Raw genomic sequence first — 15,602 nt, 5'->3', positions numbered from 1 at the left:
TGCCCCATGCACCTTGTTCACCTGACCTCACTCCATGGGACTTCTTTTGTTTCCATGAATGAAAAGGGGCATGAAAGGACAGTGATTTGATGACAAAGAAGAGGTGAAGAGAAAATGAGGGAGTTCCTGTTAGCCATCTAAACAGATGAGTTTGCAAAATGTTTACAAGAATAGATCTCAGATTTGACAAATACATTAAGTGTAGTGGAGAGTAATTTGAAGGGGATAGGTTGATTAAAAAAAATTAAATACATAGTTTTGAAAAATAAATTCTGTTTCTTTGGGTACACTCTCATACATCTGACACACTTTTTCGTACTTTAAACCACTTGTTCTGTTCGAATGACTGCTTTTGTCTTTGTGCAGGTTTCACATGAGCACAATTAAGAAGTCTGGAAATCCCTTTATTCACAATGTTATTCATAATTTACTATGATTCAAATAGAAGAGTGGGTTTGGATATTTTATAAAAAACAAATAAATCTTTTTCTGGTAAATATCTTTCAGCCAAGATCCATGATGTATTTAGATGTGTACTATTGTGTGGAATTTTAACAAATGTGAATTAAAAAAAAACACCCAGCATTCATAAGAATCACAAAAGGACAAATATTATGTAACACTACTTTTAAGAGAGGGAAACGAAACAAAACAAAGGTCAAGATCAAGACTTTAATGCAAAAGGAGACATCATGAAGCCCCAGGTTACACGGTCGGCTTGAGGGAAGAGAAGCTCGTAAGCCACTAGAGGAAGAAGAGAATCCAGGTGCAGGAGAAGGCAAACTACTGGGGAATTTGATTAGAAGTTCAAACTGCTAAATGCAAGGTTGATAATCTGATATGAAAACCACTATCTAATTTATAATGAAAGATTGTTTAAAAAGAATAATGATAAAATTATATTGATATGTTATATTTAACAATTGAAAAATTAAAGTATAATTTACATACAGTAACATTTAACCACTATAGTCTATAGTACTTTAAATTTTGACAAGCATAAGCAATCATGAAGCCACTGTTATTAGTGGGCATCAAGTACGTTTCCTGTCATAACAACCTTATTTAGAGTGAAACATTGTCAATTTTTGCTTTATCCTTAGAGTTGTAATATTTAAGTCCTTTGTTGAAGTCACTGGGGCAATACATCTCATTATTATCTTCCTCTTTAGGGTGCTTCCTCTACTTTACCAAGCTTGGTTTTCTTTTCCAAGGACTAGTCTTTTCCTGATAACATGTCCAAAAAGTGAGGCTAAATCTCACCATCCTAGCTTCTAAGGAGTATTCTAATTATACATATTTGTTCTGTCTTGTGATACCTTGATCTGGTTTGGAAGCAGGATAATACTAGTGTGTTAGGCTGGGTGGACTAGAGAAACCAATCCACAGAAACTCATATGTGTATGAGAGAGAGTTTTATATAAAGAGTAATTGTACATTAAGAAAGCATCCCAACCCAGTCCAGTCCAATCTATAAAGTCCTCTTCATGAAACACGGGCAATGATGCTGAGTACAGGACGATCACAGGCCAGTGGGTAGAAAATCTTTGGATCTAGTGGTATTATAAGCATCTCAGCACCGGCAGGGGTCTCCACGTGGCTGCTCCAGCACCCAGAGCTGCATCAGGTAGGTCCATGTGGTTCTCCTCAGGGATGTGTCACAGGACACATCCTGCGACAGTAGAGCATCTTCAAGGGAGTGGCAGAGAGAGAGAGCGATGTCTCCAGCCTCCAAGGAGGAAAAACAGGGATTCCCAGAATCCTTGGGGGTAGGCCAAGCCCACACAGAGGCCTCATTGGTTATCTCCTGATTGACAGCCTAGACTCCACCTTTACACTCTTAATCCTCAATTTGACACATGATCATATAACTACCACAACTAGTTTTCATAGAATGAGATGAGTGCGTGTTGGAAATGAGTTTCTTTCTACACAGATTTTTTTATAATAGAAAACCAGCCAGGTGGTGAAGTGGTTCCATGTTGGGCTGCAAACCTTAGGTCAGCAGGTGGAAATCACCAACCACTCAAAGGGAGAAAGTCGAGGCTTTCGACTGCAGTAAAAAGTTGCGGTCCAGGAAGCTCACAGAGGCAGTCCTAGAGGGCTGCTTTGCCTACAGGAATGCTATGAGTTGGAATTGATGTGATGACAGTGAGTGAGTCAATTATTTCTTCAATGTTGGGTGCAATATACCTATGAAGTCAACACATTGTAGGTTTTTCTGCATGGGAAGTTTTTAAACAACTAATTTAATCTCTTGATTATCATACATAGATTCAGATATTGTGTTGCTTTGTCAAACACTTGTGGCAATTCAGTTTTCTAGAAATGTGTCCATTTCATCTAAAGCATATAATCTATGGCCATGCAGTTGCTCTCGGTGTTCTCTTATAGTCCATTTTACAGGTGTAAGGTCAGTAGTGACCGTTTGCAGTGGTTACACAATTTCATGTCAACTTGATAAAGGATGAGCAGGTGGAGTCTAGCTTTTCAATCGGGTCACAACCTGGTGATTGTGATGGCTTTCTCGTGGGGATTCTAGGATTTCCCTTCTTCCTTCCTGGAGGCAGGACACACTCTTTTTCTGCTTCACTTTCCTGTGGAGAGGCCACATGGAGACTCGCACCAGAGCCCAGAGATGCTTCCACTGCCACTTGATCCACAAGATTTCTCACCCACTGGTCTGTGATCTTCCTAACATTTGGCTTCATTGCATGTGTTGCATGAGTCTGAAGAGAAGTCTCTAGACTAGTATTGGAGATATAGGCTAATGTCAGACACATGACTTGATTTGGACTAGGTTGGGATATTTTCTTAATATACAATTACTCTTTGACATAAAGCTCTCTCTTGCACCCATATGAGTATCAATAAGTTTGTTTCTCTAGTCAAGCTGGTCTAACACCCCCTTCATTCTATATTTCACCCTTAGTTCATTTGAATCATCTCATTTACCTTGGTCAAGTCAATTCCTTAATTAGCTGACCTTTTCAAACAACCGAATTTGGTGTTATTGGGTGGTGAGTCTCCATGTAAACAGTTGGAAACCACCCAATGTTTTCGAGAGTAAGATGAAGCTTTCTAATCAATTCTGGAAATTCACAGGAACAGATCTAACCTGACTGATCAAGTTGCTGTGAGTGGAGAATGGACCTCAGGGGACTGTGGGTCAGAACTGACCCATTGGCAGTGAGTGAGTGAGTGAGTGAGTGTGAATGATTGCAGTCATGTTCACTTAAGCCTTTGATTTTCTTCTTCTTCTCCTCAGCTTTGGGTTTAGTTTGCTATTCTTTTTCCAATATTTAAGTTGGAAGGGGAAGTAACTGATCATTACATCTTTTTAAATATAGGTGTGTACGGTTATGATTCAGCTACCTTAGCTGCAACCCAAACATTTTGGGACTTGTGGGTTTTCTTTTTTACATTGATGACCAATATTTTCAAGTTTCTTGTATTTTCTTGATTACCTTAATCATTCAGGAGTGGCTTTTTAATATCAAAATATTTATGCACTTTCCAAATTTATTTCTGTTATTTCTAATTTAAGCCCCCTCTTGTTTGGGAAGCACATTTTGTGTCATTTCCATTCATTGAAGCTTGTTTTATGTTTTTATTTATAGTCTATCCTGAAAAATTATCCAAATGTGCTTTAAAATAATGTTATGTTGCTGCTAGGTGAAGTCTTCTATAGATACTTATACATTCCACTGAAATGATAGTATTGTTTAGATCTTCTATGTCCTTTCTGATATTCTTCATGGTTGATGAATATTGACAAGAGTAGGGAAGTGAAGTCTCAACCACTATTGCAGAGCTGTCTATTTCTAGCTTCAATTACGTTAGACTTTAAAGAATACATGATGGTGGTTATGCATCGGGCTCCTAACCGCAAGTTCAGAAGCTCAAAACCACCAGCCAGAGCTACAGGAGAAAGATGAGGCTTTCTACTTCAATAAAGCATTACAGTCTTGGAGACCCACAGGGACAGTTCTACCCTGTCCTATAGGGAGGGTCTCTATGAGTCAGTATTGACTCCATGGCAGTGGGTTTGGTTTGAAATTTTTATATGATTTGTGGTTTACAGATTTCGTCTGGGTGAACTAGAGAAACAAATTCATAGACACTCATATATGTATAAGAAACAGCTTTATATAAAGAGTATTCGTATATTAAGAAAATATCCCAGCCCAGTCCATATCAAGTCCATAAGTACAATATTACCCCATATGTCAATACTAGTCCATAAATTCTTCTTAACTCTCATGCAGCCATGCAATGATGCTAATGTAGGAAGATCACAGGCCTGTGGGTGGAAAGTCTTGTGGAGCCAGTGGTGGTAGAAGCATCTCAGCCCTGGCATGGGTCTCCACGTGGCTCTTCCAGCTCCAGGGTTCTGGTTCCAACAACGTAGCTGAATGTGGCTTTTCATCAGCAATATGAAGCAGAGAAAGTGGGTATGGCCCTCCAGTGAGCTATTAATCTCTGCAGCACCTCCAAGTGAGGTCATCGAGCTGTGACCTGATTGACAGGCCAAACCCCACCCCTTTATACTCTTAATAGTCTCAAGTTGACACCAGATTATGTAACTACCACAAGGGGTTGTTGGTGGTGTTGTAGTTTTGTTGTTGTTTGCTTGTTTTTGCTTCCAGTACTATACTATTCAATTTTACGGTGATTTGTCTTATTCTAAAGGCCTATTTGTACATGTTGACTTGTTTTCCTCTTACAATTTTGAAATTTTCCTCTACATTTGGCTTTCGACATTTGGGCAATTAAATATCTAGTTTTGAACTTCTTTACATTCATCCTGCATAGTGATTTTGATGATTATTGGGTATGTATAGTAATATTTTACATTTGAGACACTTTCACTCATGATTTATTCAAATAAAAAGTCTGTCCCTTTCTTTTGATCCTATCCTCTATCACACATATAGTCATGATATGACTTACCCCTTCTCCCTCTGCAAAACCCTACATCAATGCTTTGGAACTAGAAGCAGGCACAAACCTTCTGGAGTGCCCCCTCTACTCTATGAGTAGGTATTGGAGGTAGGGACATGGTTTTCTTTGACTTTTTATCCTGGTCCTCCTAGTGTAGAACCTTCTTCCTATGAACAAGCTGGGCAAGGGAAGGATTGTGCTCTGCTGCCTCTGGAATGGACATTCTACCTTGTGACTGGGGTGGGGGGAGAGGGCTGAGTAAAGAAAAGAAGAACCAGTCCTCGTGGTCATACCTGCCAGGAATAGAGCTTCTGAAACATGACGCTGAGAGTAAGGAGAAACACAGGAATCCCCATGATGGAATCTGGAGGAAGAAGGAACCACTATTTCTTTAGAGCCACAGGAGAGCTTCCACAACCTGGAGCTGATATCGTGCAAGAGATGGAGGTAAACATTGAATTATCACTCAAATGTTGCAGATTCTTGTTGCTTTTTCTTGGGTCTTAGCTTGCAATTATTTTTGAGATCTTATTGAATGACTAGAAACCCTTGGTAGCATGGGGGATTATGTTTTAGGCTATGTGTTAAGTTGGGTTCTCCAGAGAAGCAAAACCAGTGATAGCTGTATGTGTTTGCAGGTAGACTGTGATCTATATCAAGAAATTGCTTACACACTTGTAGTGGATAAGTCCAGTTCTGTTGAAGTTTGCTTTCCCCTGACTTCTGCAGTTGTGGAAGCTGATGAACAGAAAGCAGGATGACGAAACAGAGGGACAGCAGAGGCTGGATACAGCAGTAGATGAATCTGAGATTGGCCAAATGAATCTACCACACGTAGTCTATGAAGGGCTCCTGGGATCAGCAGGCACCACAATAGGAAATGAATGAACCAGACACAGGATCCAGGTCCAGACGAAGGCACTTGGCTCTACTTGATCTCTCTCTTACACAAAAGGCTATGTCTCCTCGGAGGTTTCATTGGGTTGTGACCTGATTGACAGGTTGGGTCCTAATTTTACCTTAAACAAGAAGTTTATAGTTAACGTAAGCCCTAACCATCATAGACTACTAATCCCAAGGTCAGAAGCTGAAACCCACCAGCAGCTCTGCTAAAGAAAGATGAGACTTTCTATTTCTGTAAAAAAGTCCAGCCTTAGAATCCCACAGGAGTAGTTCTACTTTGTCCTAGAGGGTCTCTGTGAGGTGGAATCAATTTAGTTGCAGTGCATTTGTTTGGGTGGAATAAATGTTTGTATAATTCTGCACGTCCTTGGGACACTTTCTAAAGCTGTTCAATGGCTGTTTGACAATTCTTTATGTGGAAATGTGGAGCTTTCCCCTTAAGTCCTACGTTCCTCAGGGGTATGTGTGTGTATGTGTGTGTATTCATTTCATCTGAATTGAGTTTTCACTCCCAAAGTTGCATTGAAGTATACACTCAACATCTGTAATATTGTGTCTCTCTAGAAAACGTGTCATTTTAATGAGATTGTAATGAACACAATTCTTTCTGAGAGGTGTCTCACAAGAAGAGCAGACTAGGTGCACTCATACACAGGGAGAACATAGGAGCCCTGCAAAGGTACCTTGACAACCCAAGGAATACCAGCGACACCTAGCACTACCGATAGCCAATACCCTGACTTGGACCTTTAGTGCCCAGAATGTTGAGACAATAATTTATTTTCTTTAAAATCACTCATTTGTATTATAATGCCATTAGTAAAGAAAGATAGCACCTCTAGTATTTTCTTGGATTCTACATATACCTTGAAACTTATTAGAAAATATATTTTATCATGTGTGATAGTTTTCAGTTAGACTGTTATAGGAAAAAAATGCTTCATCATGTCTCAGGACCATTCGGGGCTCACATATAGGGGGAAAATGAAGTAATCGACTTCTACTGACAGCATTTTATTCTGAATAATTTACCTTAGCAACTAAAGGTACACACATCATTCTTACCAGCACACGGCATCTGTCTATTCAGACAATGGGAAGCCCCTCTTGGATGGAGAAATATATTGTGCTGCATCACTGGGTTTTTCCTCTTGGCGCCTCGGGAAATCTAATTATGAGATATATGCCGTGGTTGCTAACTCCCATTAATGGAAGTGGATGCATCAATGACCCTCATTTCACTAAGTCTCTAAGCAAACGAGTACTCTGTCTCTAAAACACACCCCAGCTATTGAAACCTTTCTCCCCCGGCTAAGCATACGAACATTAATTATCATCAATCAAAGCTCACTGATGTCTATAGGACAACAGAAGAAAACTGTTCATGTGCGAATATTTGTATTACGTTCCCTCCCGTGTAGTCTAGGGAGGGTTTGTAGCAGTTTTCTTTCAGGGGCTTTTGTCTTCATACTCCGAACCCCAAAATCGTCAGAGTATCTAAAACGAATGATGAGGGAAGGGCTTGAAGGAAGTTGTGTTTGTTTGTTTCCTTCCTAAAAATCTCTTTCTTGCAAATGGACTGGAAGTTGAGAGACAATGTTTCCAGTCATAGACATGCTGTTCCATCGTGTTGCCATCATGTCTACAATGCTGCCCTGGGTTCCAGCGTCTTCCTCTCCTTTCTTCCTCATCTGCTGAATTGTGTCCTGGGGGAATCAAGGCCTGTTCAATCGCTAATGCTTTGATTATTCCAAAGTTTATGTACCACCTCACTCGGGTTCTTCTTCACTTTATATGTTTGGCTGAAAATTGAGTGAGACCCAGAGCTTTAGGACTTTTGAAGAACTTATTTTCAGGCTAGCTGTCTTAAGCGTGAGAACGGGGTAACAGAACAGAAACACCAAAGAGAAGGGTTTCGCGGGGTTTCTGTGGCTTACAAATCAATGTTTTGCTTTGCATACGAGAACCATAGATGAAAAACATGAATTATTTCTAAGTTGTTTTTGTAACATCAACGTGTATTTATTTGACCCTAATATTATTCTTATTCTTTTAAAAACAATATCATTTTTATTCTGAACCACTTTGGTCACTGCTTAAACAGATTTCCACCTAATTTAAGACTTAATGCAATACACGTATCTTCTCAAAAACTAATACAATTTTAAGTTGTCTCAAGTAACATGAACTTTTTTATGGTTCTGGGGAGAAAAATATTAAGTATAAACAATTGTTCAGACCACTTTAGTGCTGAGAATTATCATGAGAAGCCAAATCAGCTTTGCCCTCCCTGCACCCTCGCTCAATCGATGCTATTTTTATTGTATTCAAGAATATGGGGAAAAGGAATGTGCCTCGTGGCATGCATTTCAAAATCCTAAAAAACTCATGTACATTTTTATATGCAAACTTCTGGATCTAAGATTCTCTGGAAGACTGCCTACTTAGACCTTATGTTAAAAGTACCAGATGAGTTTGTATTTAATGTGAGTAATAATTTGCATAATGCGAAGCTGTCTCTGTCTCTTCTGTGTCTTATATAATGTTCGCACTACAGGGATTCTAGGTTGGAGGGTTGAACTGATTGTATACATTCAGAAGCAAAGCATCTAAATTTAAGTATTTCCCCAAGCATGTACACAATATGTTTTTTGATAATACATTTTTAAAATTCACATTTAAATGTCTGTATTTCCATGCATCGTCTATCTTAATCTTAGCTTCTGCACTTCCTCAGTTGAGTGTGTGATGTGTGCACGTGTTGTTTGGAACATGGCAACCGCCCAGTATATGGAAGTAAGTGCATAAATTAATGGATCCTCAAATGACTATATTTAGAATTTGCATACTATTTACCTCCAGTTCCAGGGTTAGTGTTTATGCATATATTCATTTCAAATTTTATACATGCCTACCACTCATTTGAAAGAGCTCCTCATCTCTGTTTCTTGCCTCTTTTCTGTGAGACTGTTCCAGAAGTAAAACTATGGGCTAGGGACAGAAGGTTGACGTTTGTGTGTGGGGAAATGGGTGACGCTTCTTACGGTGACATAGGTTTAGTCAATTCTGACTCAACAAATCTATAGGACAATACAGAACTTTCCTTATGGGTTTCTGTGACTGTAGTTATTTACAAGTGCAGAAATCCTCGTATTTTCCCCACAGAGCAGTTGATGGTTTTGAGCTGCTGACCTTGTGGTTAACAGCTCACATCATAACCACTTCCTAACCCAGGCTCCCACTCTAACTCATAGCTCACTGCCATTGAGTCAATGCTGATTCATAGCAACCCCCTCGTGGGTTTCTAAGACCATAACGGTTTATGGGGTAGAAAGCCCAGTCTTCCTTCCTCCAAACTGCTGCTGTTCTCGAACTGCCCACCATACAGATCCCAGCCCAGCTCATAGCCACCACCCCATCAGGGCTTCTTCTCTAGCACATAGGTTCCCAAATTTATTTTATCTATCATACTCTTTTCAGGGAAAAAACAAAACAAAATAAACCTCAGTGGCTCCTGGAAATTAAACACTTTTGTACTATAGTCCATAACTCCCCCGAGCAAACTCGCTGCCGCTGAATTCATAGAATTCATTTTTAAGGATCTGTTTTTGTGCCCCTACCCGATCCCAGAATCATTCCAGTTCATCCAGGAGGCCTATTGCTCACCTGGAAACGTGTTCTGGCTTTTCCCTGAGAACTTGCTTGGTCTTCAGTGTACCCCGCGTCAAAACAACTGTCCTTGAAGAAGTCGGATTGGACTTCGTTAAGATGTTCTTTGTGCCTTGGGAACACGAGGGGCAGGAACCTGGCTGTCGGGTGGATGTAGTAAGGCTGCCCAAGGGAACTCTCAGAGGATAGCTCTCTTTAGTCTTGAAGCATCGCAGGTGCATTGACTTCATGACAAAAATAAACAGGCCTCTGAACAGCTTCCACGGGGTTTCTCACCCTTTCGAAACTACCCTTTGGACACGCCCCCAAATAGTCACCTGTTCTTCCAATGTCACTGGCCGAGCGGTTCCTGTTGGAAGCCACCGTGGTGACTGGACCTTGCTGTCTGGACCCTATTAGTAAATGCAAGGTTCATCCCTGGCTATAGTTTGTCACATGAAACCATCTTCACTAGCCTTGATTTTGCTCCCAGCATTAATGGAACAGTCAGTTCTGTGGTCTAACAGATCTCCCCACTTCACATTCAGCACCGGTGCCTGTTCCGATTGCACCGCCCGGAGAGGACGGGTGTTTGGCTGGAAAGAGTTTGTCTGCCTCATCCCCTGGTTGCCGAGATACGCTTAACTGCGGTTTGCTTGGAATCAACCCACACACATGTGAACTGTAACCCTTGTCGTAAGACGTTTGGACTCACTCTCATATGTGAGTGAGTGTGTATAAACCTTTAAAATGAAAACAGAAACCTTAGCACTTTTTCACGAGAAAGAAACATTAAACTTGTTTCTGAAGTAGAACCTACTTTTTGCCTTACAATTTTGTTCATTATTCTTTAGGACTCCATTTTAGAACTAGAAACAATTCATATAATACAACAAAAACAAATAAATTACTTCTAAAAATAGCCAATTCACATAAACTTGTAAATATACATGATAACATAAAACAATCTGTATTGTAAAAGAATGAGGAAAGAATTCATTCTTTTGTTTTAATTAATGAAATCCAGGGGAAAATGGAAACAATAACAAACCTTAATCATTTCCTTAAATTCTAAATGTGCCCAGCATGCTCTCTAAAAATCATAAGGTAGAACATCTTGTTTTTAGTAAAGAAATAGCTTAACCTCTAAAACTTTAGTTTCAAGAAATTCACTGATGATAATTTGCATTATTCAGTCAAAATATATATTTTAACAAGATTCTTATATATTTGTTTCTGAAACATGTCTCATGGCACCTCCCCTTACTACCATGGTCTTTGTTTTACCTCATTGATCGTGTTAGCCCTGTGTATGATCATTTGTCTAATTAAGTTCATTCCATGCAGGAAAGCCAAGATAGATAACCATTCAGAGGCAGTAATGGTAGTAATGACTCCCTGAGGATATGGGAAGAGGGTGGGGTTGGGGCAGGCAGAAGGGGTAGCTGACAGCAATGATGACTATATAGGTTATATAACAGAATTGTAGGTGAACGGATACATTGGATGGTGTAAGATAGGGCAAAATAACTAATAATAATATATAATATAATAAAACAAGTTCCTAAGGGGTAGGATGGGGGAGGGAGGGAATAAAGGGGAGCTGGTATCCGAAAGTTCAAGAAGAAATAAAATGTTTTGAAACAGATGGTGGCGACAATTGTACAATTATGCTGGACCTAATTGAATTATGGATTGTTATATCTGTCAGAGCTCCCAATAACATGTATAATAAATAGAAAAATAAAATGATCATTTCACTATTAAAAATTTAAAAAGGAGGAAATAATTTTTGGAACTATTTTACCAATGGGCAATGGTGGATTAAGTGGACTGAGCAAGTTCCCAGAGGGTTAGGGGATAGATTTGCACATAACTAGGATCTCTGTCCCCCAGCCCCTATCAAGCTGTTCTGAGATTGATTGTATGTTGTTCCCTATTGGAAGAGGTGGCTTTGTAGACGTTTGTCCTGCAGCACTCCTCATTGGCTTTGCCTCTGATGAAAGCCATTGTTCTGTGGGTACCCAGCTTCGCTGTCTCGCTACAGCCTTTCCATTGCTAATCTGTAGAACACAGAGAAGCCATAGCCTTGAAGCCTGCAAGCTGGACTCTCAGAGTGGGTTGGGGTCTTCCCATTTCAGCGGAGGAGTCACTTCCTGTTCCTAGCAGAATCACAGGCTAAGTCTGAAAGTGACCCCTTCCTGAAATGGACCACAAAGGATGTGGCTATACCTCAACTTGAGGAGCCCTGGTCGTGTAGTGTTTACATCCAGAGCTGCTATCCGCACAGTCAGCAGTTCGAAACCACCCATAACTTGAGCTGTAGAATGATTGACTTTTCTACTACCATAAACAGTTATAGTCTGGGAGACCCACAGGGGGTCTTTATAAGTCAGCACTCACTCAAAGGCAGTGAGATTTTTATACCTTAACTACCTCTGTCTACGTTAACTAGAACACTGAATTTTCTATTTTTTTTTCATCACAAATCTGTAATAATGAAGACATACTCATTTAAATGATGTACTTATTTTTTTAATATATTATTATTTTAAATTGGTTATAGCATTAGTTCACAAAAGGGGGAATTTTACCACCCAGAGAACAGTTAGACACTTTTGGTCTTCACACCAAGAAATGGAGATATCCTTCTGCCATCCAGACACGGGGTGACACTAACCATAACACACTTCTCATTGAAGTACATGAATGTTGTATTATATACGTCTATGTGTGTATGTATGCACACACATATAAAGGCCAAGCCCAAAGTCACTGCCGTCTAGTTGATGCTGACTCAGTCACCCTGCAGGACACGGTCGAACTGCCCCTGTGGGTTCCAAGACTCTTCACAGGAGTAGAGAGCTTCATCTTTCCCTCAAGGGACAGCTGATGGTTTCGAACTGCCAACCCATAACCTAACTCATAACCGCTATGCAACCACGCCTCACATACAGGTGGACTTCAAAAGACGGAAAACCTGAGTTAAGAAAAAAAAAAAAGGGACTTTTCACCACGTGTTTGACCTGTGCTAATCTATCTGACCTTGTTAAGAAGTTCAGTATGCTTGGAAGGCTGGTGTGTTGGTACCCTATGTCAACCAATCCACAGAGCCTCGAGACGAACTCATCTGATCCTTGATTGTAGTGAAAAGTTTTCTGCTTTCTAGTTGAACAATGGGTTTTATTTAACTAGTAAATACTGTCTGATTGAGGAGAGTACTCTTTATGAACTAATTACCTCGATGGGATCACATTGACAACGGCACCTGGAGAGATGAGCTAGGACCCACCAGGAGCAGGGAACTTATTCTGCTAATGAAGGAGGAATAGCTCAGTAAAGGCGAGTGAAAATGGTTACAGGCGTGAATAATAGATTCAATGTCACTAAATGGTTCTCATAGGCACTGTTGAATTGTTAAAAATAAATGAACAAAGTTATGATATTTACAAATAAAATTCACATTGGTAATCTCAGTTTAAAAAGTGGTCCATGGTCGAGCCATTCCTTGCTTTTATACAGATGTAGATCTGAAATTCTAAGACGGGAATTGATGTACAGAATAATTAACCTGGGAGATTTGAAGACGATCAGTTAACAAGGGAAGAGTCACTTCTAAGAATGTAGTCTAATTATGAAAACAGGGGCCTTGAACATTACAGTCTAGAGAGATTTTCAATAAGGCAAGTTGAAATAAAAGAGACTTTTTTCAGGTAACAATATGTTAACCAGAGAAATCAATTTGTCAGAACATCCAATTCTAGTTAATCAAGGGTTTCAATTAGTTTCTCATGACATTTAATCCATAAACTTTATCTCAGCATAAGTAAAGATGATAGTGTCAAAGTGCTCTGAAAACATCATCCAGAAGCAATTACCCTACTTTTGCACGCTCATGGGAGTCTTTTTGAAAACCTTTTTAAACCCAAATTTTGAAAATCTTTAGAAATATATTGTGAAATTCCAGCTCTCTCTACTTGTTTCTAATTATAACCTACATTAAAGATCAGAAGTGCCTTCTCGTGGTTTCTATTTTGTATGCTTTATGTAAAAAAAGCTGACTGCAACTCTGTAAAATATGATGATTTAATTAAAGTTTTATGTAGAGAAGCCTATGTTTCATAAGTATGCCTCTTATTTAGAAAAATATCTTCATGATAAAATAAAAATTAAAAGTTCTGGTACATTTTAATCCTTTTCAAGAGATTTATTTATATGTCATAATAGATATGTTAAGAATATTTATTTGAAGAACAAGCAAATAGATATTAAAAATTTCTGAAAGTTCTATATGTTTTAATCTGTATACAGTTTTATGAGGCTCTAAATTTCAAACTTTAAAGAAATACTAATTTTTAACTGCTGTGCAACTTGGACATTTTCCAATGTACCAAAGTGAATTCCTAGACTTTCTTAGGGGCAACACACTTATTTCACAAGCTTTATTAATGACGATTTGTGGATTTAAAGGACATATCAAATTTAACATTTACCATAGTAAATAACAAATTTTTATGGAATTTCCCTTTTCTGAATTTAAATAATCATCACCCCTTCTGTTTTCATCTCACTTGGAAAGATGTTCTTTTAATTATTTCAGATGGAAAGATAAGTGAAAATGCACTAAAACTTATTTAGCGTATTAACTGTGCATATCTTAATTCATTATCTTATGAAACCTACCATTGGATTGAATACTTGGAGCATTTCAGAATGTACTTTCAATTACACTGTTTGGAGTCCTGAAATTGGCATTTGGGTAGCTGTATAAAATGTGGATACTTTTAGAATATGGAAATATGTTTAATATTTAATTCTAGGGGGGAGAAAGAAAACAATAATAATGCCTCTGAAATTGTTGTCAGTGGAAAACTAAGTAACGTCTAGTGGTCTATCTTTTATCTTACTGATTCTGCTGGCATTTCGTTTCTCCTCTCCAATCTCTTCTAAACTCCGCTTTAGCTGCACATCAGCAATCTTTTTTTCTAAAGCAGAAAATTTTAACAAATATTCATTTCTTTAGCTATCATTCCTGATCTTTTTGTTCAAAAATATTTTTCAAAGAAAATTTAAATTTTGAAGCCACAGCCCAATAAAGGGCAAGCATTCCACGTGTTTTCAAGTAAAATTTGTTCAGAGATGATAGAAAAACTGGGGAATTCAAGGAGATCTCATTCTCTTAATCACTACATTAGGTAAATTATGCAAATCAGACTGGAATATTTACCTTTCAGGTTTCCCTTCAACAAATATTTAGTAAATTATTGTTTTATGGCTATATTAACTAACCACCAAAGGAATTAAAAGAACATTTCCCCCTCTCTGATCACTTGCATGATGTACGACTGCACAAAGTGAAAATGGACCCTTGCCGGGTATGTGAGCAGCTGATCAGAATTACTCATGTAAGTCTGACTAGGGAGGGGCCCGCACAGAGAGAGGAAGCGTTGTAGAGCCTGAGTGAACACATTTTCCCATGGGCAATAGAGAATGAAAACAACAAAGGAACAAACAAAAAGTCTGCTGTCATGAAATCCATTCCAGGTTACACTTTTCAGGTTTCTGAGACTTTTAATTTTTACAGGAACATGCAGCTTAATCTTCCTCCCAAGAAGTAACTGGTGAGTTCAAACCACTCACATTTTAGTTAGTAGCTCAGGGTATAATGCACTATGCCACCAGGCAGACAGTTTAACGCCCAGGGATTAAGTGCTGTTAACAATTAAGTCATCCTGGAATGACTTGTCCAACTCTAAATATTAGGAATGCCTGGTGGGAGATTAAGATCTTTCTTCTTCTGATGATGAAAAAGTTTGTATTTATTAGAGAGAATATGGTGCATTTATTATCATCTGTTCCATCATTATATACATTATTTCCTAAACTGGATCACGACTCTCAATGTTGAACAAGACCAGTTTCTCAAAACTGCATTGAAAATATTGAAAGTATCTTTATTATGGTAAACTTCTTAAATTCCCTTGGAAGCTAGCATCTTGGCATAAGATTAAAAAAAAATTATTGGGTCACTTTTACTTGTTTGTATGAGAACGCCCTGGGGCACTGTTGGCAAGAGATGGACTGCTAACTGCACAGTTAGTAGTTCA

At 38.8% G+C, this 15,602-nt stretch overlaps 1 protein-coding gene across 1 annotated transcript in view; it reads right to left on the bottom strand.

Annotated features, from left to right (window-relative positions):
• Positions 1-15,602, bottom strand: part of LRP1B (LDL receptor related protein 1B) — a 1,686,774-nt gene that overhangs the window by 1,264,065 nt on the left and 407,107 nt on the right. The window contains exon 4 of the mRNA XM_045298375.1: positions 14,403-14,480. Coding sequence (XP_045154310.1) covers positions 14,403-14,480 — 78 coding nt within the window. The remainder of the gene's footprint in view (positions 1-14,402; positions 14,481-15,602) is intronic.

This window comes from Echinops telfairi, unplaced genomic scaffold, assembly GCF_000313985.2.
Source record: "Echinops telfairi isolate 266 unplaced genomic scaffold, ASM31398v2 ScPeMD7_4;HRSCAF=17, whole genome shotgun sequence".
NCBI lineage: Eukaryota > Metazoa > Chordata > Mammalia > Afrosoricida > Tenrecidae > Echinops > Echinops telfairi.
The sequence above is the reverse complement of the archived record's forward strand: the minus strand, read 5'-3'. Positions and strand labels throughout refer to the sequence as shown.